At 52.3% G+C, this 27,548-nt stretch overlaps 2 protein-coding genes across 2 annotated transcripts in view; both read left to right on the forward strand.

Annotated features, from left to right (window-relative positions):
• The window catches only part of FAM3D (family with sequence similarity 3 member D), a 34,531-nt gene extending 16,649 nt beyond the window's left edge, over nt 1–17,882 (forward strand). Inside the window, exons 4-10 of the mRNA XM_025375968.1 lie at nt 503–526; nt 4,208–4,325; nt 6,431–6,489; nt 10,302–10,352; nt 14,352–14,436; nt 15,421–15,547; nt 17,456–17,882. Of these exons, the coding sequence (XP_025231753.1) occupies nt 503–526; nt 4,208–4,325; nt 6,431–6,489; nt 10,302–10,352; nt 14,352–14,436; nt 15,421–15,547; nt 17,456–17,545 (554 nt within the window). The 3' untranslated portion in view covers nt 17,546–17,882. The remainder of the gene's footprint in view (nt 1–502; nt 527–4,207; nt 4,326–6,430; nt 6,490–10,301; nt 10,353–14,351; nt 14,437–15,420; nt 15,548–17,455) is intronic.
• A 6,251-nt stretch (nt 17,883–24,133) lies between these two features.
• Nucleotides 24,134–27,548, forward strand: part of FAM107A (family with sequence similarity 107 member A) — a 66,335-nt gene continuing 62,920 nt past the window's right edge. Inside the window, exon 1 of the mRNA XM_025376793.1 lies at nt 24,134–24,868. Coding sequence (XP_025232578.1) covers nt 24,845–24,868 — 24 coding nt within the window. The 5' untranslated portion in view covers nt 24,134–24,844. The remainder of the gene's footprint in view (nt 24,869–27,548) is intronic.

The following is a 27,548-nucleotide window of genomic DNA, read 5'->3' on the forward strand; positions in this document are numbered from 1 at the left end:
GAAACTGAGGCCCAGGGAGGTTAAATGTCTCGTGCAGTCATATACTAGGAACTAGGGCACAAATTCCAGTGGGTCTCAAACAGTCCAGCTTCTTTTGAACCAAGGGAGAGTCGTGTGTGTGTCTTGTACATGTGTATATGCACACACATGCGTATGTATGTCTGCATGTGTGTGTACACATGTCTGTATGTGCACACGTGTGTCTGTATATGTGTGCATGTCTGTGTCTGTATGCATACATGAGTGTCACATATATCTGCATGCATGTGTGTGCATGTGTATGTGTGTGTGCATATGTGTACACATGTGTATCTGTGTATATGTGTGCTGTGTGTGTATGTATTTGTGTGAAGGGGTGACAGTGGCAAGGGATTTTTAGTTCATTTCAATAGTGCCAATTTAAAGCCGCTTCTTCCCACTCCCCAGCCCCTAGCCCCCAACCTCCCTCCTGCAGGAGGGTCCGAAGTGCTTTTCCTCTAACCAGATTCTGTCTTCTCTCCAGTACCACCATCCACCAAGGAGATCCGTGAGTATCTGTGCAGCTCCACACCTCCCCCAAACTCATCCACTCACCCCCTGCTCCCATTTGCCCTAGGGCAAGAAGGCCCAGGGCCCCTGCTACTAACCCTACAGGTTCCCAAGAAACCTGGGCTTCCAGATTCTTCCTGGTCCTCTCCTTCCATGACCCAATGGTGCCTTCTAAAGTCCCTAAGCCCTGTGGTAGGGGTGGCCTCCTCTCAGCCATTCAGACTGTAGGGACACAGTTCAACTCTGCCCCTTCTTCAGTTCCCCTGCTGCAGTCTGGACCACACCCTGCCACTGCCCATCTCCTGCCCCCGACAACCCCACACAGCTGGGAGCCCAAGGGCCAGGGATGAGCTCCTTAACCCTATTGCAGTGACCCCAGGCTTGGCTCAGGACTCCTGCTGCAAAGTGCCAGAGACCATGTCAGGCACTACAGGGGCCCCAGAGACAAACAGAAGGGGCGCTGATTGTCTGTTGGGGTGGAAATGTTAGACCTGCCAAGAGAAGTGGAGAAAGTGCTCTGGGTTCCAGGAGGGGCACCCCCTTCCAATGGGAGGATCAGGGAAGGCTTCTGGGAGGAGGTGTCCTCTCTGCAAAGGCCTAGAGGCAAGAACGCTCCAGTGGAGGCCTTGGCTAGAGAGTCAGGACAAGGAAGGGAGGGAGAGCTGTGATTATGGCAGTAGTAACATTGATTGAGTGCCTATTATGTGCCAGACACTGGATTCAGAACTTCACAGGCATCTCATGCAATCCTACATACAACCTTATGATGGTGCTATAATTAGCCCCTTTTGTAGATAAGGAAACTAAGACACTGAGAAGTGAAATCTCTTGGCCAAGGTCACATAGGTATAAGTGGTGAGGCAGGAGTCAAACCCCCTCCACCATCTAGTCCCAAGCCCACCCCCTCAACCCCTCTTTGCAAGAGGCAATACCTCCAGGCCCTCTCCATTTCCTTCTCAACATGTTGGTGACTCTGAAGAGGGCTGTGGCTCCTAAAATAGGATTTTACCTGACTAAGAAGGACATGGGTGCCCCAGTACACTGCAAGGTTACAGAAGACAAAGACAATATGAAGCAACACAAATCATTCACCCTACACCCTTAACCCTAGCTCCCTGAAGCCTCCTCAGTCATATTCTGAAGTGAACACAGAGTGTCACAGCATCTTGTTGCTATCAAATGCTTAGACATCACCTGCTGGGGGGATGGCAAATTCAAGCACACATGCTGCTTTCCACCCTGCCTGTTCCCATAGCAGACATCTCCAATCGATCCCAGCATTCTTTCCCTCCAAGCCCATAGGCAGACTTGAGAACTTTATCATTAAGCCTTTAACAGGAGGTCCACATTGACATTTAAGAGGAAACCTGTTTGACAACCCTGATCTAAACCAACTCCCTGATTTCACAGTTGGCAAAGATAAAGGGAGCAATTTCTGGCAAGGCACAAAGCAGATTAATGAAAGAGCAGCCTATTTCCTGAATGCACCCCTGCCCTAGTGCTCTTGGTAGCACACCAGCTCCATGCCCTGAGCAACAGCACAAGGGTTCCCAGGGGTCTCAGGGATTGAGGCAGCTGATGGGAGCGGCCTTCTATGCCAGAACCCAGACAGCAAATCTCCTGCCTCCCAGAGGTTGAGCCCCCCTTGGCCTCATCTCCCTTCATCCAGCAGCATGACCGTGAAGGCTGGATGGTCAGAAAATCAATGCTGGAAAAGCCTGCTTAAGCCAGCCTGTTGACATCAGGTTTATCAGACTTAGCTGCAATTGATTAGGATCTGGGCAAACTCCAGAAGTGGTCCCCAGGGCTGGGAATGATCTCCCTGCATAGGTGAGACTCTCTGGGTGAGGGGTGAACGTGGCTGGAGGTGGGACCCCAAGGCTGTAGGAGACCAGGAGCCATGCCCTGGCTTCCCTCCCCAGCATCGCTCCTCAGCCAATCCCAAAGGTGGAGGCTGGGCACCTTTCATAGGGATCCTGTGAAGAAGGAGGAGAAGGGGAGTTGGTCCACCCCCAGTCCGACCCTCTCGCCCCTAAGCCACAGGCTTGGATACCCACTCTCTCCTGAACAGCCCTTCACAGATGCCTCTGCCCCCTACCCACTCTCTAGGTGACAATGTCATGGTTTGAGTTCAGTCCCACCCATCAGGTGTGTGTGCTGAAACCAGGAGAGGGGAAACCCCAAACAAGCATTTCCTCTCAGATTCTCAGGGTTGCCTGCTCAGTGAAGGGAAACTAAGCCAGCAGGGTTCCCTGGTGTGGGCTGCATTTGCTCCTAGAAGGGGCACCTTTACCTACAAGCCTGGCACAAGTGGGTTGTGCCCCCTCCAGAGGGGTGCATTTTCCTGATTCACATAAAAGCTCCTTATAGACCAGGGAAAGCCCTGGAAACCACATGGTCCCTTCCAGCCTCAGGTGCAGCCTGGCCCAAATGTTGTATGTGTTATGCAATGAAGACTATCCAGTGCCTACTATGTGCCAGGCACAGGAGTTTTCAGGATGAGTCAATAAGATAATAAACATAAAGTCCTAGCCCCAGTGCCTTGCATGTAGCAAGGTCTTGGCGTCTGCAAGCTTCCTTAAGGAGCCTGCAGCTTTGCTCCAAAGCACACGCTGGCAGACCTTGGCCAGACGCCTGGCACAGGGGCTGGGGAGGGAAAGGCTGCCCAACCCCCGCTTTCCCTTAGCAGGTCAGCATTCTCCAAATCCATGTTTACCCAATCCTCCCTAATGCTGCCTTCCAAACTGTCAGCGGTGCTAAAAAGCACACATTAGGATGAATTAGAACATGCCAGGCTGCAAGGGCAGATGTCATCCCAGCTCTCAAAGAGCACATTGAGGGCTCAGCCGCTCAGCCACATCTCTAGGTACCACCAGCATCTCTCCTTAGGCATGGACCTCCCCAATTTACCCTGTGAAGGCTGCATGGAGAAGATGTAGGTCTTAGGAACAGCCAACATCACCAGAGGTGCCACTTAGTGAGTACCCAGTGGGCTCCCAACATCGTGTTGAGCTCCCAGTGGGAGAATTGGAACCCTCTGCCTGTTCTCTGTTGTATCCCAGTGTCAGGCACTTAGTAGATGCTCAGGAAATGAGTGATAAATGAATGAATGATGAGAAGAAGAATAGCCAGTGTATACTGAGCATTAAACCACACTCATGTATTCCTCACAACAACCCAGTGGGGAGGCACAACAGATATTCCATTTTGCAGATAAAGTGGGGTGCAAGGAGGTTGAGAACTTGCCCAAGGGAACCTGGCTAGAGAGAGGTGCTCCCACCCACCCCACCAGAGTCCCTGGGAGTTCTCAACAGGGGCCTCTGGGGACTCAGAAGGCTGCCGTGGCCCAAATGAGAGGTTCTCAGGAGAGTCCCTTCATCATGGTGACTCAGGTTTACTCTAGTTACGTTTACTGAGGGTGTCCTGCTAGGGCTGGAGCTGTGATGGAAAGCCCAAAAATTAATTCTGGGCTGGTCCTGTGTGCTCTGGTGGGGGCCGCGTTGGAGGCACCATGGAGCACAGAAGGGCGTATCTCCCAGACTTTGCTGTCAGCGAAGGCTCCCCCAGAAAGAGGCTCTGAGCTTCGTCCCAAGCTGCACCCTGGCCCTAGCCCCAGCCCTCCCCTCCCCAAGCACCTCCCGAGCTGCTGCCCACCAAAACTGGTCTCTTTCCTTCCCAGAGGTTGTAAAGTACAAGTGTGGCCTCACCAAGCCCTGCCCAGCCAACCACTTTGCGTTTAAAATCTGCAGCGGGGCAGCCAATGTCGTGGGCCCTTCTATGTGCTTTGAAGGCCACACGTAAGTACCTAAGGGGCAACTAGGTTTCTTTTATTTTATTTCATTCATTCATTAAAAACTGCAGAGGCTACAGGGACTGGCCTGTGAGACCAGCCCACAGCTTCCCTTTCACTCTGGGTGTGTGAGGCACAAATACAATAATTGAAATAGTTCCCACATCCGCCAGCACCTTGCCTGGTGCTTCAGAGCATCTCTCATTCATTCCCCTGACATCCTGGGAGGTGGAGCTATTACTCCTGTTGTAAAGATGAGGACAGTGAGGTGCAGACAGGGTCACCTGCTGAGTGGCAGGGCCAGGATTTGACCTCAAGTCTAACAGCCAAGTTGCTGGGCTTCCCATGAAAGGAGATGCCTGCAGAGAAGGTTCAAGATCCTGACTCAGGCATCAAAGCCCAGATATAGCAGGCACCAGGGCTTCTGCCCAAGTACAGGAGAAAGTCTGTTTACCCATCATCCAACTAAGACAGTAAAGGCCCTGGGACGGCAAGTGCATCCTGCGAAAGAACTCAGGGACGGGTGTTTAAACTAGTATTCTGAACCTAACCACAGTCTGTTTAGGCAAAACAAGGAACTGATGGGTTCAAATACCTAAAAGACCAGGGGTGGTAGGCAAGCTTCAGGACCAGCTGGATCCAGGGATTCAAACAATGTCATCAGGGCTGTCTCTCATCCCATCTTCAGCTCTACCCTCCTCTGTCTAATAGCTTTGCTTTTTTTTTTCTACTTGCAAGGGATTCCTCCATGTGGTTAAAAAGAGAGACTGCCAGCTGGTTTGACATATTAGCCCAGCTTAGCACCCTAATGGGAAAAGAGCCTTCCTGTCTAAATTATCCCTGCAAAAGTCCCAAGCCTGTGTTTCATTGACTGGCCTGGGTCACATGACCAAGCCTAGCCCAGTGCATTCGTCCGTTTTCAGGCTGCTGATAAAGGTATACCCGAGACTCAGTAATTTATACAGGAAAAAGAGTTTAATGGACTCACAGTTCAATGTGGCAGGAGAAGCCCTACAATCACGGTGGAAGGCAAAGGAGGAGCAATGACATCTTACAAGGATGGCAGCAGGCAAGAGAAAGAGCTTGTGCAGGGGAACTCCTCTCTATAAAACCATCAGATCTCGTGAGACTTACTCACTATCACAAGAACAGCATGGGAAAGACCTGCCCCCATGATTCAGTCACCTCCCACTGGGTCCCTCCCACAACACGTGGGAATTCAAGATGAGATTTGGGTGGGGACACAGCGAAACCATATCAGCCAGTAACTGTAGCTGGGGATGTAGGATGCTCTGCTTGTCCAAGCCTGGGAGAGAGAGGTCAATCCCCGGAACCACCTGGCCTGTGCGTGGAGAAAGACAGTTCTCCCACCACACATCCAGAGACAAGGGTGCGGATGCTGGGCCAGCAGGAACACATCTGGGCCACATGGGGACTCAGACACCCCAGGATGGTGGCAGCCTTCTGGGTTCTGCCTCCTCCCAGCAGCCAGGCCTCACAGCGTCCAGTCCGGGTGGGCTGGCCCCGCCTCCAACACCTCAGAGGCCCAGGCAGGGACCTCTCCTCTTCTCTGAGCAGGTTGTTCTGGTCCAACATGCCTTGAGAAACTCTTTTTTTTTTTTTTTTTTTTTTTTTTGAGACGGAGTCTGGCTCTGTCGCCTGGGCTGGAGTGCAGTGGCCGGATCTCAGCTCACTGCAAGCTCCGCCTCCCGGGTTTACGCCATTCTCCTGCCTCAGCCTCCCGAGTAGCTGGGACTACAGGCGCCCGCCACCTCGCCCGGCTAGTTTTTTTTTTGTATTTTTTAGTAGAGACGGGGTTTCACCGTGTTAGCCAGGATGGTCTCGATCTTCTGACCTCGTGATCCGCCCGTCTCGGCCTCCCAAAGTGCTAGGATTACAGGCTTGAGCCACCGCGCCCGGCCGAGAAACTCTTTAGAGAATCCAGCCTACCACTAGTTTTCAGGAGAAAACAGATGGTCCCAGTTATTCCACGTGTTTCCCAACACTTCTGCATTGCTTATGTGGGCCCTTGCGGAGTTCCCCAGCTGGGAGAGCAGAGTGTTCATTCCACGCTCAGGACCAACTGTCATATTTCTTCTTCATTGTCTTCAGGATCATGAGTCCTGTGAAAAACAACGTGGGCAGAGGCCTAAACATCGCCCTGGTGAATGGTGAGTTGCAGATCCATCCCCTAGACAGTTCCTAGCCAGCACCAGGGAGGGTAGGGGGTAGCGGCATATTCATTCAACCAACATTGGCTCAGCTCCTACCTCATAGCAGGAACGCCCGTAGAGCTCAGGAGGGGAAGTGTGGCTGGCCTTGGGGAACAGAAGTTCTCAAAGACCCACAGAGCTGTAGAACCACAGAGCTAGCCAGGCCCCTGCCACATGCTCCTATCTCAGGAGGACACACTTCTCCTATGGAACATAGGTGAAACATGACCCCATCCTCAAAGCCACTCTGCTTAAACCAACACAAATGAGGATGTGGGGACAACCAATGACAGTGCAAGATCACATGCTGAGTATACACCTTCATTCATTCATTCATTCATTCAACAAATACAGGCAGCAGCTACTGTGGGCCAGGCCCTGTACAGGACACTGGGGGTCAGCCAAGAACTAGAAAGGCCCTGGCTTCACAGCCTCCGTAGGTATCCGTGAAGCTCACAAACAATCTCAATGTCGTGAGCCTCTCTGGAGGGGCAGGAAGCACAGCTATGGGAGCTAGGATGCAGAGCAGGGGACAGACCCAGGGTGGTTCAGGGAAGGCTTCCAGCTGGAGGTGATAGCCAGCTGAGGTCTGAAGGATTGTGGGCACTGGCCAGGAGAAAATTGGGGAAGGCTCCTTCCAGGCAGGGGCAACACAGTGCAGGGAGGAGGAGGGAAAGTGAAGGAGAGAGGTTTGCCGGGCAACACGGAGAGGCAAGGCTGGGGAGAGAAGCAAGGCCAGAGGATGAGGAGCTAGCAAGCCTGCTAAGAAGTGTGATTGGAAGCCGAGAGCAGTAGGGAGCCACGGAAAGGCTTTGAGCAGGGCGGGAGGGGCCGGGCCTGCATTCCGGAAACCTCCCTCCAGCTTGGAGTTGGGGGGCTGGAGGCAGGGAGACCACAAGGGAATCCATGGCCTTGATAACCCTGCATCTCCTGCAGGACACACACTTAAACAGGAGGCCAGAGGGCCACCAAGCCTGAAGTAGGGACACGTTTCAGGAGGGAGTGGACTTACAGGGTCAGGTAAGGACCAGGTGGTCTGGCCCCAGCCAAGACCTCCTCTCTGCCTCTGTTGTTAGAAAACGAGGGCCATTCCCTGGCTGTAAGGGCCACTTCTGGGACAAAGGTCAGGGCAGGATGGGGAAAAGGTGTAAGGGATGCTCAGGGAGGAACTTGTTGAGCTTGTGGGTGGCAGGACCACATGAGCACACTTAGGAAGGAACAGGGTAAGATGGGAGCCCCGGCCTTGCCAGCTTCAAGCCCCTGCAATTTACTCCAGAGAAAGCTTTTTCTCACTCTGCCAAGAAACCCTGCTGCGTCAGGGGAGAAGTCGGGGCCTGGAGCAGTGATGGGGCTGTTCCTGGACAGACGGGAGTCAGAGGACAGCCCTGGCCAACTTCCTAGGAGCCCAGGAAGGGCCAGGGCAGGGAGAGGCAGGAGGCTGCGTGGAGCCGTTCCTCTGCAGGTTTGAGGAGGGCCCAGGCCTGTTCCACTCCAGCCTCAGTGAAGTGGCTGCAGGGATGGTGGCTCCCTCCTGTAGGAAGGGTGTGCCCAGGCTGGTCTCAGAGCACTCTTTCGTGCACGCCAGACCCCAGAAGGCTGTAGGAGCCTCAGCTTACATCAACACTCCCATCCATCTGCCCACAGTGGGGGCGGGCAGGAAATGGCGCAGGCTGCAGCTGACCTGGCTGAAACCTGCTGACTTTCTCCTAAATGGGTCCCACCTGAGAAAAGCCTTTTGCATATTCTCCAATGAGATGGCCCCAGACTAGGCCTCTTTCCCTGCCTCTCACAAAGCCGAAAGGATGAAAATAACCATCGATGGCAATAAGAACTAGCATTTACTGGGCACTCACTGTGCTTTTTCATTTAACCCCATCACTGTGCTAGGCTGGAGCTATGCTCAATATCCCCATTTCCCAGGTGAGAAACCGGGGCTCAAAGAGGTTAAGTAGGCTGGGTGCAGTGGCTCATGCCTGTAATCCCAGCACTTTGAGAGGCTGAGGTGGGTGGATCACTTGAGCTCAGAAGTTCAAGACCAGTCTGAGTAACAGTGAACCGCCCCCACCAATCCGCCCCGCCTCTACAAAAAGTTAAAAAATTAGCTGGGTGTGGTGGCACACACCTGTAGTCCCAGCTACTCAGGAGGCTGAGGTGGGAGGATTGCTTGAGCCTGGGAGGTGGAGGCTGCAGTCAGCCAAGCTCACACCACCGCACTCCAGCCCGGGCAACAGAGAGAGACCCTGTCAAAAAAAAAAAAAAAAAAAAAAAGAGGTTAAGCAACTTGTCCAAGGCCACACAGCCTATAAAACCACCTACATTTGGGCCGGGCGCGGTGGCTCAAGCCTGTAATCCCAGCACTTTGGGAGGCCGAGGCGGGCGGATCACGAGGTCAGGAGATCGAGACCATCCTGGCTAACATGGTGAAACCCCGTCTCTACTAAAAATACAAAAAAACTAGCCGGGCGTGGTGGCGGGCGCCTGTAGTCCCAGCTACTCAGAGGCTGAGGCAGGAGAATGGCCTGAACCTGGGAGGCGGAGCTTGCAGTGAGCCGAGATCGCGCCACTGCACTCCAGCCTGGGTGACACAGCACGAGACTCCATCTCAAAAAAAAAAAAAAAAAAAAACCACCTACATTTGAACCTGGATCGAGTTAACTCCAGGTCTTACTTATTCACCTGAACGACCTCCCTAGACTAGAAATGTCTCAACCATGTACACAGCACTTACTGTATACGTGCATGCTGTGTATGCCACATGTGGGGAAGCCCAACAAATCATCCTCATCTATATGACCAAGAACAACACAAGGATTGCTAAAGACCGAGTAATCTTTAACCTTCAGTGGCGCAGAGATTCCTCAGGATCTTCAAGCTATGCTGGCCTCGGCCTCCACCCCCACCACTCTCCCATTGCAGAAACATTCACGAGCGCACGCGATCACAAAAGCAGCTCCATAGGTTCATAGACTCCTTCTAAGGGCCCCAGGTAAATCATTCCATGGACGCTCCGTGGCTCCTAGAGAATCCTGGAGGGGCTGCTAAGCGAGCCTGCTCGCGCCGCCTGGACTGCGCCTCTCCCTAGACCCGGTCCCCACCCTCCTCCGTAAGCCTTGGAGCTGCCATCCCCTCTGCAACACCTCCATCTAGTGGCACAGATTGCGAACTGTAACGTTCCTCCCGAAGACCCGGTTCCCTGGAGGGTTTGGCCTTCGGACGCCTCCTCCCACAAAATCCACAAACGCAATCCGGGTTACTGGACCCTGGGAAACTGAGTACCGCTTAGCCCAACACAAATCCCTTTGCCTTCGAGAGGTGGAGGACTCCAGTTGTAGGTTTTCTATATAGGTGGAAATAATGATGACGACTATCATTTTGATTTTGATTTTGCAGCTAAAATTCATCTTGTATGACTACTATTAATATTTTAAATGTATCTCCTTTAGTTCCCACAACCCACTGTACAGATGCAAGAATTGAGGTCAAAATGCTAAGTCCTGAGTTAGACAGTGGTAGGACAGAACACAGACTCAGACTGAGTAGACTCAGTTTGATTCCAGAGACGCCCTTAGCCATTACATTCTTGAACCTCTCAGATGAGCCCAGCCATCCCTGGACACCTGCTTTAGTCCTGCATGCTCTTTATAGGACCTGATTTCATTATATTCTTGTTCTGTTTTTAGATCTTAGACTACAGATTAGCCATTTTCAGCAGAACGACAGGCAGAACGACACGCGTTACAGGGGATAATCGTTCTCCTCTTAACCTCTAGGAACCACAGGAGCTGTGCTGGGACAGAGGGCATTTGACATGTACTCTGGAGGTAGGTGCCTCTGCTGACACTGAAGTCACAGTGGGGGGTGTGGTGCAGATGGCTGAGCCTCTTCGTGTGGCAAGGGACCTGGTGGCTCGAGGTACCTGGTGCTTCTTTCCACAGGAGGCACCCAGGAAGAGGTGCGGTGGCAGGTTGAGGGTGTCCTGCTGCTTTTGAAACTCCTTCTGGCCACCTCAGTTGGGATGTCCCAGACTCAGATCCTGAGACAGGGATTCAATTGCAATGCTTTATTTAAGAAGTGAGCTCAGGAAACGTCAGTAGGGGAGTAGGGAGCAGACAGCGACAGGAAGGAAGCCTGTGAAGAATGTGTCACTGAGCCTTTAACCAAAGTTGGAACCCTGGAGCCAGTGTGGAATACATGCCCCAGAGATCTCCCAGAGAATCGAGGGGACTGAGGTACCCATGCCTCTAATTCCTTGGCATGCAATTCTGGCCTGCCCTGGGGGCAAAGTGAACTCTGGAGGCCAGAGAAGACCTTAAGGCAAAGCAATGTCAATGTTGATGTCACTGAAGTGCTATGGATGAGGCCGCGTGACCCATCGGCCACATCCACTAAAGCTCTGCTAGGTAAAGGTATTTTATTTCAAGGTTACAGGGATCTCTTGGGGACCCAAGGACAGGACAAGGCTCCTTTCTGGACCTGAGGCTCCGAGCTCTACACATCTTTCAGCAGATGCTTGTCTTCTCTCTGCACCCACGTGCTTTGCAGATTTTTCTGTGTACCTGGCTGCCCCTTATAGGAAGTCACTGCCCTCCTTGCTCTTAGCATGGCCGGGCGAGACAGGGTACTGACCTAGCTGTGCTGAAATCCCGGGCATCTAAGTCCCCACCAGCAGCCTCCTCGCCAACCAGCCACCTATGGGCAGGGGTGGAACCCTGACCCCACATTCTCAAAAGCTTTCAAAATGCAGCAGAATCAAATACCTGCACCTTGCAGGGACTGGTTTTCATCAGAGTGGGTGTCAGAGCCCAGGTGAATGCAATTTCCCTTCTGTATCCCTGAGACCCCAGGGCATCTCTGTGCTCGGCCATCCTGGGATGTACAGCACGTGTGACCATGGACCCAGGAAAGCCTGTCACAGAGCAGAAGGGGCCAAGCTGCTGCTAAACAGCTGGGATTCCCCTCTCCTGAATTCCCCTGTCTTTGTCTCAACCTCTAGAGAAAGCCCACTTTGTCTACACCCACCTACACACATGAGCCCAGGAGGGGAGAAAGTTACCACGCAGCAGAAGACAGGAAAGAGGCTGAAATTTGGGAGGTGGGGAATGCTGGGGATGTGATGTGCAGAACAACTCTTAGAGATGGGCAGCTGGGACCCTGTCCTGGGCCCAGGGCTTCGTAAGACCCCTCCCGGCCGTCCTCCATCTCCATCCCAACTCATGGGTGAGGAGTCTGCAGAGCTAGGGGTGTGCTGACCTGGAGTCCGCATCAGGGCCCACACAGGCCTCCTGGAGTCTGCATCAGGGCCCACGCAGGTCTCTTGCCAGGTGTGCCCCACCCACAGGCTTCAGACACTCCCCCAGGATGGAGGGGTGACCAGGAGCTGGCTGTTGCTTGACAGGAGGGTAGTGTGGATGGAGCTTGGATGGGCACACTAAAGTGCCCACATGCAGTGTGCAAGGTCCCTCCCGGTACAGGATAGAGCTGAGGACAGGGGCAACAGCAGATGGGGACAGGCCAGGGGCTGAGGACCAGACATCCTGCCTGGAGTCCTACTGATGTTCAGCATGGCCTGGGGCCAGGTTTATGGAAAAGGTCCAGTCTCCGGAGTCAGAGACTTCCAGAGGCATGACAGTCAGAGACTTCCAGAGGCATGACCTGAAGCAAGTGGCGCCTCTTGAGCCCCAGTTTCTTCATCTGTAACAGAGAGGCAGCTATAGTTTCCACTCCATAAAACTGATGTGAGGATTAGATGATAACCTGAAATAACTGGTGGAAGGGTGTCCAGCCTGACTGGTGGAGGGGTCCAGGCAAGCTGGTTTAGTCTTCTCCCTTCCCTCCTCTTCCCCTTCCCTCCCCTCTTCCCTCATTCCATCCAGATGACTCAGAAGCAAGGAGATCATCTGTCAGAATGAAAAGGAAAAAAAGTTTGAAGACAAAACTAAGCTTTAAAATGCCTTATTATAAACTTGAATGTAGCCATGACTGATGGGGACCCAGAAACAGAGGCATTGTGAGCAAGTAGCCCTTCCCTTCAGGAAACAAAAGGGGATGAAGGCTTTTTAAAGTGCGGTGATCATTAGCAGAAGGCATGCTTTATGTTTTCCAAATACCCACCGTCCATCCCGACAAGCACCAGACCATACATCTGCAACAACACAAATTAATGGTGCTTTAAGAGCTCCCTCCTTTTGTCATAAAAGTTCAAGGGCCATTTCTTTAGAAGAGCGACTGTGGTGGTTGACAAGAAACCTGTCACTGAGCTGGCTGGCAGCTGGCCTTAGTTGGGAGAATGGCTTCTTCCCCAAGGTCCTAGGGGTCTGCACTGGAATACTAATAATCAAGACCAGCTTTGTGGGCCTGTGACCTGGGGACAGGGCAGTCACACGAGGCCCATGCTTGGAAGAATCTCACACTTGGCTTGATGCCTGCCATCGTGGTCTTGAAATACTGAATAATTTTTTATTAAAAGGCCCTGCATTTTCATTCTGCACTGGATCCTGCAAATTATGCAGCCAATCCTGCTAATAATTTTTGGTTCCATTAGAGTATGCTTACTGTATGCCCAAAGTTATTGTCACATTTGCACTTTATAAAGATGCTATGAGCAGGGCTATTACTCATTCTCATTTGACAGATATAGTCTCTGCTTTAACCACTAGGTTGCTTGTTGCCAAACTTGAGCCCCCTCAAGTTGCACCATATCTAGAATAACATCTGCATTACTAGTATTTTCCTTTAAATTGGATCACTTTTTTTTTTAACCTAAGTAAATATATATTAAAAGGAAACTATATTACTGCCTTAAGTAGAAAGCTATTATTACTTGTTATGCAGGAAAGGTGACCATAAAAATAATCATAATGGAGGGCCCTGGGACAGTGGCTCACGCCTGTAATCCCAGCACTTTGGGAGGCTGAGACGGGCGGATCACCTGAGGTTGGGAGTTCGAGACAAGCCTGACCAACATGGAGAAACTCTAATTCTACTAAAAACACATAATTAGCCGGGCATGGTGGCGCATACCTGTAATTCCAGCTACTCGGCAGCCTGAGGCAGGAGAATCACTTGAACCCGGGAGGCAGAGGTTGTGGTGAGCAGAGAGCATGCCTTTGCACTTCAGCCTGGGCAACAAGAGCGAAACTCTGTGTCCAAATAATAATAATAATGGTAATAATCACCATGGAAACAAATCAGACTCTTCACAGTGAGCTGGATGCTGATGCCTCCCGCAGGTGCTAAGCCTAGAGCTGCTCTCTGTTAGAGAGCTTGGCAAGTTAGGAAGGCATTAAAGACACACGCAGAGACTTGCTCCCTGACACAGCGGGAAAGTTGTATTAACAGTAGACTCAAGTTGTCTCCCAGGGATCTCAGCTGTCTGAGGCCACGTGCTATACCATCTAAAGTCAGCACAGATAATCTGGGCATTGTCCGGTGTAGAATGGGGTCTGGGGTATGCAAAGGGCCCGGAGCACCTGAGAGATGATGACACTTGGTCCCCTGAGGGGTAGGCACATAAGGGCCCTTCTCCAGTGGTGCTCATCCTCAGCTGCAAATCAGAGTCACATGGGGAATTTCTAAACTCCGGTGTCCAGAAGCCACCCCACATCACCTGGATGAGTCCCCCTCACTCTGCTCACTCTGCCCTCCCCTAGGACAACGGCTACAGGGAGCTCCACCTGGGATGCTCCTCCTCCTGGCTTCTGAGCTCAGCCCAGTGTCCACTGGGCCTAGCTGGCTCCTGCATCATAGGGCAGTAGACAAGCATGAGAATGACCAGGGCTCATTTCCCCTAAATCACCTGCACCTTTTCCTTCCTCCCCCAGATGTTAATCACCTAGTGAAATTCCTTAAAGAAATTCCAGGGGGTGCACTTGTGCTGGTGGCCTCCTACGACGACCCGGGAACCAAGTAAGTAGAAAACTCTACCTGCCAGGCCACCCAGTAATGCAAGCCGAATACCTTCAAACGCTGCACACCCTTTTCTGCTGTTTTGCCAGCTCCATTTTCTGGCAACTTATCTTGAGGAAATTATCAGACAAGTATGCAAAGCGATGTTCTAGGAGGTTGATCACAGCCTTCATTACCACAGTGGAAAACTGGAAACCCTCTCCCTGTCCAATAGAACAGCTGACCGGCCACAGAAACTATGACATATGGTGACATAGGATATGATATACGCACAAATGAAGACAGACTGCATCAAAAATGATGCTGCAGAAAGTATTTAAGGCCGAGACGGGCGGATCACAAGGTCAGGAGATCGAGACCATCCTGGCTAACATGGTGAAACCCCGTCTCTACTAAAAATACAAAAAACTAGCTGGGCGAGGTGGCGGGCGCCTGTAGTCCCAGCTACTTGGGAGGCTGAGGCAGGAGAATGGCGTAAACCCGGGAGGCGGAGCTTGCAGTGAGCTGAGATCCGGCCACTGCACTCCAGCCTGGGCGACAGAGCGAGACTCCGTCTCAAAAAAAAAAAAAAAAAAGAAAGTATTTAAGGACATGGAAAATTGCCCACCCTCTAGTGTTACGTGAGCGGCAAAAAACACTCTATGGAAATATATACACTGATCACGCCAAGGGGAGGAGGGGTGAGACCATATTTCTTAGTTACTTCTTTGTGATCTTCCATATTTTCCAAATGAATGTGTATTGTGTTTGTAAACAGAGCAGTACTGTTTTAACACATCTCCAGCCCCACCTGAGGCCCTTCTAGAGAGGAAGTCTTGAAGCCCTTTGCCCTGTCCTTCCTGAGTGCAGCCGTGTTCTCTAGGCACCCCCAGGGCAGACGCTGAATGGAGAGAAGGGTGGGAACCTCGCCCCATGGGAATCCCACCATCTGATGCCCCTTTGACCCACCCCCGCATCCTGACCATCCTCTCTGGTCCTCTGCAGAATGAATGATGAAAGCAGGAAACTCTTCTCTGACTTGGGGAGTTCCTACGCAAAACAACTGGGCTTCCGGGACAGCTGGGTCTTCATAGGAACCAAAGACCTCAGGGGTAAAAGCCCCTTTGAGCAGGTGGGTTCTGGGCCACAACCCGACCCTGTGAAGGATGGACGAGGAGCTGGGCGGTGGTAGGAAGAACAGTCACCCAGTCACCTCCCGAGGGCCTTAAAATTGGGAGGATTGTGTGGGGAGAGGCCCTTGGTTGTCATTCACTCCAAAGGACAGGGTGGTCTGATTGGCCAGGAAGCCGCCTTGGCCATTTCGCAAAAGCTGGGTCATATGTAAACACGCAAGTATACAGGTAAGTACCAGAAAAGGAATAGGGAAAAGGAGAAAAGAAGGATGATGGGGAAGTGAGGCATAAAGGAAGAAAAAAGAAATGGAAATATGAAGCTGTGTGACAGGGAAGGGGAACCTGGGGAAAGGAGCAGGATGCCTGTCCCCATCCCTTCAGCCTCCCTGGCTGGGCATGGAGAATACGGGGAGGGAAGTGAGAAGGCAGGGAGGAGGCCAATGCCATCATCACACAAGAGGCGCCAGAGCGGGCAAGTGCAGGGAACCATGTGCTGAGCTCTAGGAAGGGCACCACGATTGTGATTTCTTTCTTAAGCTAGAAAATGTGGTCTTGGTCTGTATGCATGTATTTCTAAGAGGATGTATTCACGTAACTAGAAATTGCCTGTGAAGAACTCAGGAGGCCGGTGGGCAGGGGCGGGGGGTGGCGTGGTTCCCGAATGTCCTGTGGGGGTGCTGCAGCAGGGCCCTGGCAAGAGGCCTGAGGCTGCATGGGCAGGTGGTGCTGTTCTGCCCCGAAGCATGGGCTCCAGACCCAGAGGAACCGGCAAGACAGAGGAAGCATGGGAGTACAGGAAGCCCAGCACCAGCTTCACCCACCTGCAACCAGCTGGCTGGGACCTGACGCCCAAAAATGAACCAAGCACCCTGATGGGACTAAGCCAGTCTGTTCTTTGTCCCCACACTTGGGAAACTGGATTTTAGACAGGTAGCATCTAGAATCTCTTTTTTAATTCCTAAGAGTCAGCCACAATGATTCCAACAGCAGATTTTGCCATTTACATTTTTGTCTTTCATAAACTAAACCTGAGCACTTTAGACACAATCCTAAGTGATTCTATTCTTCTTACATACTTATTACAAGTATATGTATATTTTTTGAGACAGGGTCTCGCTCTGTCACTCAGGCTGTAGTGCACTGGCACAATCTCGGCTCACTGCAGCCTCGACCTCCCGGGCTCAAGCGATCCTCCCACCTCTGCCTCCTGAGTAACTGGGACCACAGGCATGTGCCACCACACCCAGCTAATTTTTTTATGTTTTCTGGAGATAGGGTTTCCCATGTTGCCCAGGCTGGTCTTGAACTCCTAGCCTCAAGTGACCCTCCTCCCTTACCCTCCCAAAGTACTGGGATGATAGGTGTGAGCCACTGCGCCCCACCCCTTATTATTAGTATTAATTAATATTATGTGGTGGTTCTGCCACTTACCAGCCAGTGACTATGGGCAGTGACCCTCTGCGCCTCAGCTTTCCCATCTGTAGAATGGGATGTAAACAGTGCACACTCCCTAGGGCCACCGTGCAGATTAAATACATAAGGCACTGCAGAACAGCACCTGGCATACAGCAAGAGCTCAAGACGAGCTAGGAGTCTTCTTTTTATTGTTGCTATCATTATTGTCATTTGAGGTATCCTAGAGGGACACAGAGAATTTGAGGGGAGGGGCTAGATCTCTCCAACAACTGGTTACCCTTCAGGGCGTGAGAGCAGTAACTGGGCTCTGATCCCATCTCTGAGACCTTGAGCAAGTTGCATCCCCTCTCTGAGCCTCAGTTTCCCCATCCGTGAAGTGGGTTAATAACATCCCACACCCCCATTTAGGTTTAGAGCACAGTGCCCATGCGGGCATGAGTTCTAAACGGCCTCACTCAATGCCTATATTTCTCTGTCTTCTCTCTCTCTAGTTCTTAAAGAACAGCCCAGACACAAACAAATATGAGGGATGGCCAGAGCTGCTGGAGATGGAGGGCTGCTTGCCCCCGAAGTCATTTTAGGGTGGCTGTGGCTCTTCCTGAGCCAGGGGCCTGAAAAAGCTCCTGCCTGACTTAGGAGTCAGAGCCCGGCAGGGACTGAGGAGGAGGAGCAGGGGGTGCCACGTGGAAGTCACTGCCGGTCCTTGCATGCTGTGTCACGCCTCCCCTCCTTGGAAACAGAACCCTCCCACAGCGCATCCTACCCGGGAGACCAGCCTCAGGGGATCCTTCTGGAACCAGCTGTCTGTGGAGAGAACAGGGTGCTTTCGTCAGGGACTGCTGGCGGCCAGTCCTGAGGAAGGAACGACTGCCCTGACTTGAGCCCAATTAAATTTTATTTTTGCTGGTTTTGAATGAACTTTCTGACCACTCCAGTGGCCACGTTTCTCCCTGGGATTGAACTGCTCCAGACTCAGCATGGGCCACGGGTCAGACAGGTCGGTGACAGCTTCAGGCTCCCCCTTAGGCAACTGTGAGGGAGCTGTGTTTCTGGGATTTCCCATGGGCCTGAGAGAATCCTTGATTCCTGCATAACGTGTGGGATGGACGGGAACAGAGGGAGCCGGGGACAGGACGCAAGGAATACTGTCATCACCCGCTGTCTGAAGGAGAGCTGGAGCAAGTCCAGAGCAGGAGAGGGTGAGGAGGGGTAGATCTGAACCCGGCTGGAAGGAGCAGCCAGGCTGTGCTGCTGGCTTCAGGGAAGGCAGCCGGGCTGTCTCTGCCCCAGGAGCAGACCCTGCAACAAGGATGCAAGGGCAGGCAGTATATTTGGGAGGTGATTGTGGGAAACACCAGTAGAGAAGTAGGGAAGTGAGATGGCGAGGGGAAGGAGGGGAAGGCAGTCAGTAAAGGGTGTGGTTTCAACCCATCTACCCCTGTGGGGACTGGAGCTAACTCCCACCCAAAGCTCTAGGAATCAGGGTAAAACACGCACCTTGGAGATACTCCACCCGGGAGTGAGGGAGCTGGGGTATTTACACACCGACTCCCATCAGTGGTTTGTTGAGGGCTTCTGGTGTTGGGGATGATATGAATTCCTAGGTGCTTCTTGTCTGCCCTGCCTAGGGAAGAATGGCCCTCTGTGGCTTCACAGCAAGCCCCCAGCCAAGAGAGGGCAATGCCAGCTGCTGGCAGGCCACAGGAGAACATTGAAATGGGAAGGCCCAAGGGATATGGTGCCAAGACCTGCCTGAGGTTTCTGAGAAGGGCCCAGTTCCCAGGCTCTAGACTAAGTCTTGAAAGGGGGTTGTGGGGGCAGAAAGCATTGCTACTCAGCCTCCCGGAGTATGTGCTGGGGACACCACCCTTCAATGAAGAAGAAGCCCTCTGCCCAAGCACAGATGCCCACCAGTGGCCTGGGACTCACAGCTCCCAAGACCTGGGGCCTGGGAGCACATCAGATGTGCCAAGATAGCCTGGGGTAGAGACAATAGTGTGTGTGAACCTTCCACCATGGGCCACAGCAGGTGGGACATGGGCTACAGTTGCAGTGATATCAAAATCAAGGTCCAGGCCAGGTGCAGTGGCTCATGCCTATAATCCCAGCACTTTGGGAGACCAAGATGGGCAGATCACCTGAGGCCAGGAGTTTAAGACCAGCCTGGCCAACATATAAAAGTTAGCCAGGCATGGTGGCACTCGCCTGTAATCCCAGCTACTTGGGAGGCTGAGGCAGGAGAATCATTTGAACCTGGGAGGTGGGGGTTGCAGTGAGCTGAGATTGCACCACTGCACTCCAGCCTGGGTGACAGAGTGAGACTCCATCTCAAAAAAAAAAAAAAAAAAAATTCAAAGAGCCCTGGGGAGAGCCATGCTCAGGGTTGGCTGAGGAAGCCAGAAGGTGCCCATCCGGACATCCTGTCAATTCCATCACTCCCTGCCCAACCCACCTCAGCTCACCCTCAGGGATGAAAGGGGGAGCATGCTGGCAGGCCTGAATAACCACTTCCAACCACACCAGTAGACTACCTGGAAAACATCTTCCCAGAAACCTGCTCTGGGAATGAAGCTGACAGGAAATTTTCATCATGACCATAAACACCTTTGAGAGCTTGGAAATTTCGCTTTACAACAAGCTAGAGTACCTTATAAAATTTTTAAAGAACGTATAAAGGCCTCTAAAGTGAGCTTATGAGCAGGGACAGGGCTAGGCAGAGGGCTCTTGGCAGTGGCCACCATTTTAAGACATGGGGTAGCTGCCTGGTTGAAGAGAAGACACATGGACTTTTCCAGAAAGTGCACCGTGCAACACTTCAAAGAAGACAGAGACTATGTCAACTGGCTCAATCAGAGAATGCAGGGAAGAGTCCCAGTTCCCCTTTCCCAGATTTTATTGCTAATGGTCAGTCTGAACTCTTCTTTGAAGAACTGCCTTTGGCTACTCATACCTTCTTTGAGCACAAGTGCAAAGAAGACAGACCAGGAAGTTCCTTAGCTAATGACAGGCAGGTGTGGGAATGTGAAAGGCCAGCTCCTAATCCTGGGGCATGATGACCACGAGGTGCGATTTACACTCCAGGATTCCCAGAGGGATCAGGCGGGAACTGGGACTTTGCCTGCAAGTGTCCCTTTGCTTACCTCCTTCCCCTTTCCCATCCTGCTCCTCCACTCCCTTACCAGTGTCCCCAGGGGCCAGTCCTTAACAAATCAATCACCTACATGATGATCCCTATCCCAAGTGGGATCCTGGGGGACCCATCCTAAGAGAGGCGGTGGGCATGGCCAGCTGGATGGGACTGAGCCCCAGCCTGGCCTGGGAGATAAGACCTCCAGGTCTGCAGGAATTATTGTCATAAAAGGGGTCAGTTCTCAAGGAGAAAGAGCTCAGAGTGGGGGAGCTGCACTTGCCACTGCCATGTGGAGCTCATGGAAGAGGCAACGTGCTGTTCCACACCAGGAAACACGAGGGAGAGATTAGGGATCATGCCCTCCTCCAGCCTCCCACTCCTTGACAAGGTGTAGGCCTCAGGGGACACATCCTCAGATGCCCAGAATAAGCCAGAAGATAAGCCCAAGTGGCCATCGTTGTACCCCCATAACCCACCAAGGAGACTGCATTCTCGAGCCAGTCACACTAGGCCCCCCTGGGCTGGGTGTCACAAAAGTGGCAAACACCCGTTAGACTCTCAACGTCATTTTCAGGACATTGTGGCCACTACAGGGACCCCCAGGTCAGCTCGAGCTGTAGAGAGTTGGATCTTTATCGCCAGAAAGAGTCACTCTCATCACTCAGCAAGCAGTTAAGACTCACCTGCTATGCATCAAGAGTCCGGTAGGCTTGCGGCTGCTGCAGTGAAGAAAACCCAGCAGTCGGTGAAGAAAATCCCACTCAGTCTAGCGCGTGATACAAATCCAGAGACGACATGGCTTGGTAAGGGGGAAGACTACAGGACCCCTGCCCCAGCCTTGGGGGATCCAGGAAGGCATCCTGGAGGAAGCAGCACCCACGCTGAGCCCTCAGGAGTGTGTAGGAGCTCGCCAGGCAAAGAAGGGAGGGAAGAGCATATCAGGCCAGGGAACAGCACAAACAAGGCCTGGAAGGGGCAGAGGGTGGGTGACAGGGCTGAGTGGGAGGTAGGAGCCCAAGGGGACTTGTGAGCTGGGCAGAGGGTTTGGACTTTGTCCCAGGGCAGGAACACACTGGGAGATTTAAGCTGGGGGCAAGGTGACCGGATCTGCATATTTTGAAAATTCCTTGCTGCTGTGAGAAGGGTAGAGGAAGGGAGGCCAGTGAGGATGTCGTGTCATCCGGGAAGAGAGGGTGGTGGCCTGGACCAGGGGCCTGTCCCGGGGATCATCAGAAAGTGAAATGGATAAGACTTGGGACGCATTTTCTCACTGGGGTCGGCAAGCCTTAAGGAATCTCTGCAAGCTAATCGTGACCTCAGAACTGGGGGCTTGGATTTGCCTCCCCGCTCCCTGCCAATGTGCCTCCCACCCACCCCAGGAGTGAGGATGGAGCTGTGAGGGGTGGGGTCATGGGGAGAGCTTTCCAGAAGCTGTAATTCTGGTCCTCACCAGTAGGTGGCAGCACAAGCTAGAAAGGGAAGGTTGGCAAGGTCTCCCCACACACCCAACGCTTGGGAAAGGCTGTTGTGCCTAATGAACTCGTTATCTGGGACTTCCCAAGGGGCAGTGAACTTATCTTCAGCCTTGCTGATAGTGTAACAACTGCAGCTCCTCACTTCTACAGAGAATTGCAGTTTTCCAGATGTTCTGCTCAGAGCTTTGCATGAATTACCTCATTTCATCCTCATAGCCCCCTCGTCCACAGGGTGGGAACCATTGTTATCCTGTTTTACACAGGAGGAAGATGAGGCTCAGAGAGGTCAAGTGATTTGTCCAAAGTCACATAGATAAGGAGTCTCAGAATAAGGGCTGGAATTCCAGTCTGTCTCCAACATTACATGAAACAGATATGTTTGCCCTAAACATACTGTTTACTCTCAGGTAAACAGTGTTTCTCCCATCCTCGTTCTCCTCCTCTCTTCCTCCCTTCCCCTTTTTCTCCTCCCCCTCTTCCCCTGCTCCTGAATGCCTCTGAAGACTTTTGAAGATTGCACAGAACCTCGGAGTTAGAATTCTCGACCTCTGCCTTCACTGTTTTGGAAGAGATGGAGAGGAAGTGGGTTCAAGGGATTTAGAGCTCCTCTTTTTAAAGCCCAAAGCCCCCCTCACACTTTGTAAGCCTTACTTCCTTCTATAAGGTTGTGGGTCCAGAAGGAGCAGATGTTTACTCTCATTTTTTAGACGGAGAAACAGAGTCTAAGGGATGTGCCCAGCACATGCATTGAGATAGGGCAAAGATGGATCTAGAACACCTGCTCGTTGGTCCTCCACCACCAGCTGTCACTTCATAAATTATCTGTTCACGTATTCCAAGTACATCCTCTGTGCCTGGGCTCTGGGGCCTCCACCCCCATTCCTCCTGCCCATGCCATGTGGCCTGAATGTTGCATTTTGGGTCATTATCCTGCCAGGGGCTGGACTTCAGAGCACAATCACAGGCTCCGTCAACCAGGATTTCACTGCAGCACTAAGCCACATTTCAGAAGGGCTCCAAGCAGATGGAAAAAATTAATAAATGCGTAAAATTCATTTTCTCTCTTCCCACCCCACCAAGAGTCAAACTGGTGGATAATTATGGGATGGCTGCCAGAGGAATTGGATCTTCAGCGCTGACTTACAGCATTTTTACTGCTCCATCTGACAGCCAATTTAGTCATTTCCCTTTACAATTTTGTGGAGTCTCTCCTTTCTGCAGGAAACCCGAAATTGTAATCAGGCCATGACTGGAACAGGGAGAAAAGGAGTGGGGAGCAGCCGAGGAAGGCAGGGGCTGAACCCCAAGGGAAGGGGCAGAAGGAAGAAGCCACATGTTTGCTTGGCTGGAGGGGTCACGGATATTGGAGGAAATACAGTAATAACAACAACAACAGTATTAAGCAGTGCCATGCAGTGAGCACTTTCGATGAGCCAGGACTGCGTTAAGCACTCGACCTACTTAGACTATTTCATTTAATCCTCCATCATGGATTCTTCTACTAATATTGCTCTAGACTTGGGGTAAACTGAGGAGCAGGACAGACCAGGCCCTGGCCTTTGTGGAACTGCCATTCCAGGCAGAGGAGACAGACAATAAACACAGAAGTCATATCATTTCAGTTGCTGATGAGTGCTACGACAAAGTAATAAACAGAGAGCCTGGGACCTGCTTTGCAGAAGGCATCGGAGAAAGCTTCTCTGAGGAGCCTGAAGGACAAAAAGGATGGAATCATGCAACGCTCAACATATGGGGAATGGAGGGAAAGTGGGGGAGGGAACATCCCACGCAGAAAGAATAGCAAGTGCAAAGGCCCTGAGACGGGGGGAGAGGTGCTGTGACCCAGAAACTGCCAGGGAGAGGGAGGAGAGGGAAACGGGGTCCTAGCAAGACCGTTGATCAGACCTTGTGGACCATGGGGGATCTCGCTCTGTTGGCAAGGCTGGATCTAGAATGCCTAATTCTTGCCATTCTGCCATTCTGTGAGTCATCTGTGTATGTGCTGCAGGCACCTACTGTGTGCCAGGCACGGTGCTAGAGGAAAGGAAAGGGTGGCAAGTTCTCCCCAACCCACCCGCCTCTTGGGAATGGGTGTTGTGCTTAGTGAACTGGTTATTCGGGACTTTCCAGTGGGCAGTGGACTTATCATTTGTGTTCTTAGAAGCGTGATAGCAGCAGTGCCTAACTTCTCTGAGGAACTGTTGTTTGCCAGATGCTCTGTGCATCCCCACAGCCCCATGCAGTGGGGGCAACTGTTACCCCACCTTTGGTGAAGTGACAGATAAGACGGAGCGACATGCTCTGATTTATGCTTTCACAAAACGATGGCTTGAGCTGTACACACACACCTTACCCCATATAGCTCTGTGCAGTGTGCTTCACACACACACCCACACACACACACACATGCACAACATCGTGCCTCCAAGGCCACACAACTCGGGGACAGAGCTACAGTTCAAGCCCAAGGTCTCTTCAGCCTTAACCTCGGCCACAAGCTGGCATCACGGAGAAGGAAGAGGCTGGCAAATGAGGAGGAGGGTGACTGCCGGGGGCACTTTGAGAACTTGGCCCCAGGCCTGAAATCCGGCCTCCAGATATTTTCTTGGCCTGAGCCCAGACCAGCCACCCTCCAGCCCTCCCAGGCAGCCTGCTGCCCAGTTGAATGAAGGAGTCCGCTCTCAGAGTTTCTGCCGTGGGAGAGCCCCGGACCTCAAGCGTCTTCAAAGGTCTATTATTAATGGGGCCGTCCAGCTGAAGCTGACATCCCCACGCAGCCCTCCCAGAGCTCTGCACCTCAGCCAGCCCATGGCCTCCACTCTCTGGCCCTGTCTGCTGAGCGGTGCCCAGCAAGACGAGAAGGCCAAGTCCTGCCCGCTGGGCCAGCCAGAGGTCACCTGCCGCGCCTGAGCTACTGGTGTGCGGTGAGAGGACTGCCCTGCGTCTTCCCTCGGCTCCCAGCTGCCTCAGTTTCCCTTCCTGAGAAAGGCGGGGTTCTGGGAGGTGAGGAGCTGCAGGGACCCACGAAGGGCATGGAAGCCGCCTGGGGACACTGGCCCGTCTGTCAGAATCAATCGCCCTAAGCCTGTCTGAGGCGCTCCAGGCTTAGGAGCAGCTGTGAAAGCCGCCTTTGTGCCTGGGAGAATGAGCCGCAAGAGGACAGGGGGCCCTGGCCCCGGGAGCCCCTTGGGTCCTGGCTCCTGAGATCAACACCATCAGGGAAGACCCCAGCCTGGCCCCTGCAGCCCACCCAGGCCTGGTGCCCACTTCGTGCCATGGGAGCAGCCCAGGGGAAGAAGGTAGGAACCCCCAAGTGTCCTGTTGGGGCCCTGGACGTGGGAAGGGAGACTAGACCTAGCAAGTGGGAGCCTCAACCCACCTACCCTGAAGCTTCATTTGGCACTGCCCACCAGCCCTCCTCCTGGAACTCACAGCCAAGACTTGCATCTAGAAAGCAGGCTGGGGCTCAGGGAAAAACCAGTGCCCTATCTCTCCATCTCTAGGACAGACTTGGGGACAGCCAAATCTCTCTGGCTCCCTGGTCTTAACCACACACATCTCTACTTCCCTGAGTAAAAGCTCCCTGGGTACCCCTTCCCCATACCTCAGGAGACTGTCAGACACAGGTGGATACAGGGGAAAGATCTTAAAATTGTTATTGTTATTATTATTATTATTATAAAGTTGACTAACCAGCTGTTACCAGTTGTAGGGCAATGGGCAAGTTATTTAAGCTTTCTGTACCTTATTTCCTCACCTGTAAAATAGGGCCACTAATAATCACTACCTTGGAAAATCATTGTGAAAATTAAGTGAGTGAAAGTGTTTAGAACACTGCCTGGCACTGTGTAGAGGCTTTGCTCCGTTATTATTAGAATTCTGTTCATGTTATTATCCCTCGCCTTCTAAGCCTGAGCTCTCAGCTAGAGGTTTGTAGACAGCACTGCCTGAGCGGTGTTTCTGGAAATGTGCACTGTGGACCCCTGCATCAGCGTTGTGGTGTGGTGAATAGGAGGGAGCTTGTGAAACAGTCACTTTCTCAGGGCCAGTCAGACCTCCTGGGTCAGCCTCTTAGGGGCAAAGAGGGGAGGGGCCTGCACTTACTCACTAGCTCTCAGGATTGTCCTACATGCTCACTGCTCTCCGCCCACAGCGACCCAGCACTGCCATCCCGGTGGCATAGCCAGGCTGCCGGGTCCCAGCTCCACCACCCACCTACTGTGGCGATGACCTGAACCCCTCTGGACCTCAGCTTCTTGTTTGTAAAAGGGGGCTGGTACCTGCTTCGTGGGAGGTTCAACAAGATGATGCCTTTGAAGTGCTTTGTGTGCTACCCCACCTCCAGAGGCTCCCCAATAAACAGGGGACTCTGATCCTCAGGCAACCAGTGATGACCTGTTCCATCAAGGTTGAGAAACTCAAGGAAGAAGTAATTTCTTAGCCAGGGTCATGCAGCTAGTGGGGGAAAGAGCAGGGTGCTGTTGTTGTTGCTGTTGTTAATTTGGAAAGAGGAGCTTTATTCCTCATAAAGAGTTGCAGCCTGCAGGGTGGCCATTCTGACAGGCTGGGAAGCATGGCCTCTGGCCAGAATCCAGAAACTGACACTTTGAGGAAGAGGCAAAGGGAATAGAAATTTATGCTGAGCAGCATGGCCAAATATACATATTCAATAAGCTGTGGGAGGAGTCATGCATATTTATGAAAGGAGAAACATCTGCATGCACAGTTGAGCTCCGTGCCTCTTATGGGCCCCAGATACAAAAAAATGTTGGCCTTAGTGTGATCAGAGGGTGGAGTTTTCAGCCCTCTGATGTCAAAGGTGAAGCAGGGGGCACAAAAACCCTCACTGTGCATCCTCTGCAGACTGGTTAGAACCGCTCCGTGATCCGTGGTCTCTTATCAAGAAAAAATGCTGGTTGGTTTTTGTGTTAAAACCACAAAAGGGAGGCGCAGTTGGTTGAAATCAGTATGGAGTCTTTTGAAAAGGCCGGTTTCTGTTTAGCTCTTAGGGAAGAAAGTCTAATGGAGGTTATCAAGGGATGGGGCACTACGGGCCGCGTGCAACCTCCCATCCCGTCATGGCCAGAAACTTGGTTTTCAAGATTTCTCTGGGGTCTCCTTGGCCAAGAGGGGGTCCGTTCAGTCACTTGCCGGGTAGGGGGGTGTTTAAAGTTTTATTTTTATTTCTTATTTTTATTGGGTAGGATTTTGACCCCGTTCTGCTTGACTCCAAACAACCCAGCCCATCCCACCCTTCCTGGTCCATAGCTCTGTCCACGGCATCTTCCTCAGCCCCACCCCAACCTCCCACAGAAGGCTGTTGGTCAGGCACCTGCTGCCCTGTGCCAGGGCCTGTGTGGAGCTGGAGCCAAGGGTGAGGAGACACAGCCCCTGCCCTTGAGGCCATCCCTGTCCATTGTGGAGACTGATAGGCAGGTAAAAAATAGTTGGGAGTGTGTGTGACAGTTGAAGCAGAGGTGACTGGGCACATGACCCCTGGGCCAGGAGTCAAACCACAACATCGTTGCTTCTATTCCTCTTAGGCAAGGTCTGGACTTCACTTTTAGGTGAAGTCACCTTTGTCCCTTGGGGAATGTCAGGGGCATAGGCTTCGCCTAGAATCCTAAACCCACACTGGCAGGGGATGGAAGGGATCACGTGGTTGGTTAAGGTCAACCAGAGCCCACCCTTGGAGTCGGCGATCTGTCTCCCAATGGCATGACTGCTACTCAATGGAAGGGAGGGTGGGTGCTGGACATTTCATTGTAATGGACCTCCAGGAGGAGAGACAGTGTTCTCTCCAGCTGCAGGGTGGGCAGAGAGAGCAGAAGAATGCTGAAAGGGTCGAGGGTGTGACAGATAGACCATGGGGCCAGGAGTCAAAACACAGACATTGTTGCTTCTGTTCTTCTTAGGCAGGGCCTGAACTTCCCTTGGACTTGGCATTTTTTAAAATCTGCCCCTATCAAGGGCACCAAG

This window comes from Theropithecus gelada, chromosome 2, assembly GCF_003255815.1.
Source record: "Theropithecus gelada isolate Dixy chromosome 2, Tgel_1.0, whole genome shotgun sequence".
Classification (NCBI taxonomy): Eukaryota; Metazoa; Chordata; class Mammalia; order Primates; family Cercopithecidae; genus Theropithecus; species Theropithecus gelada.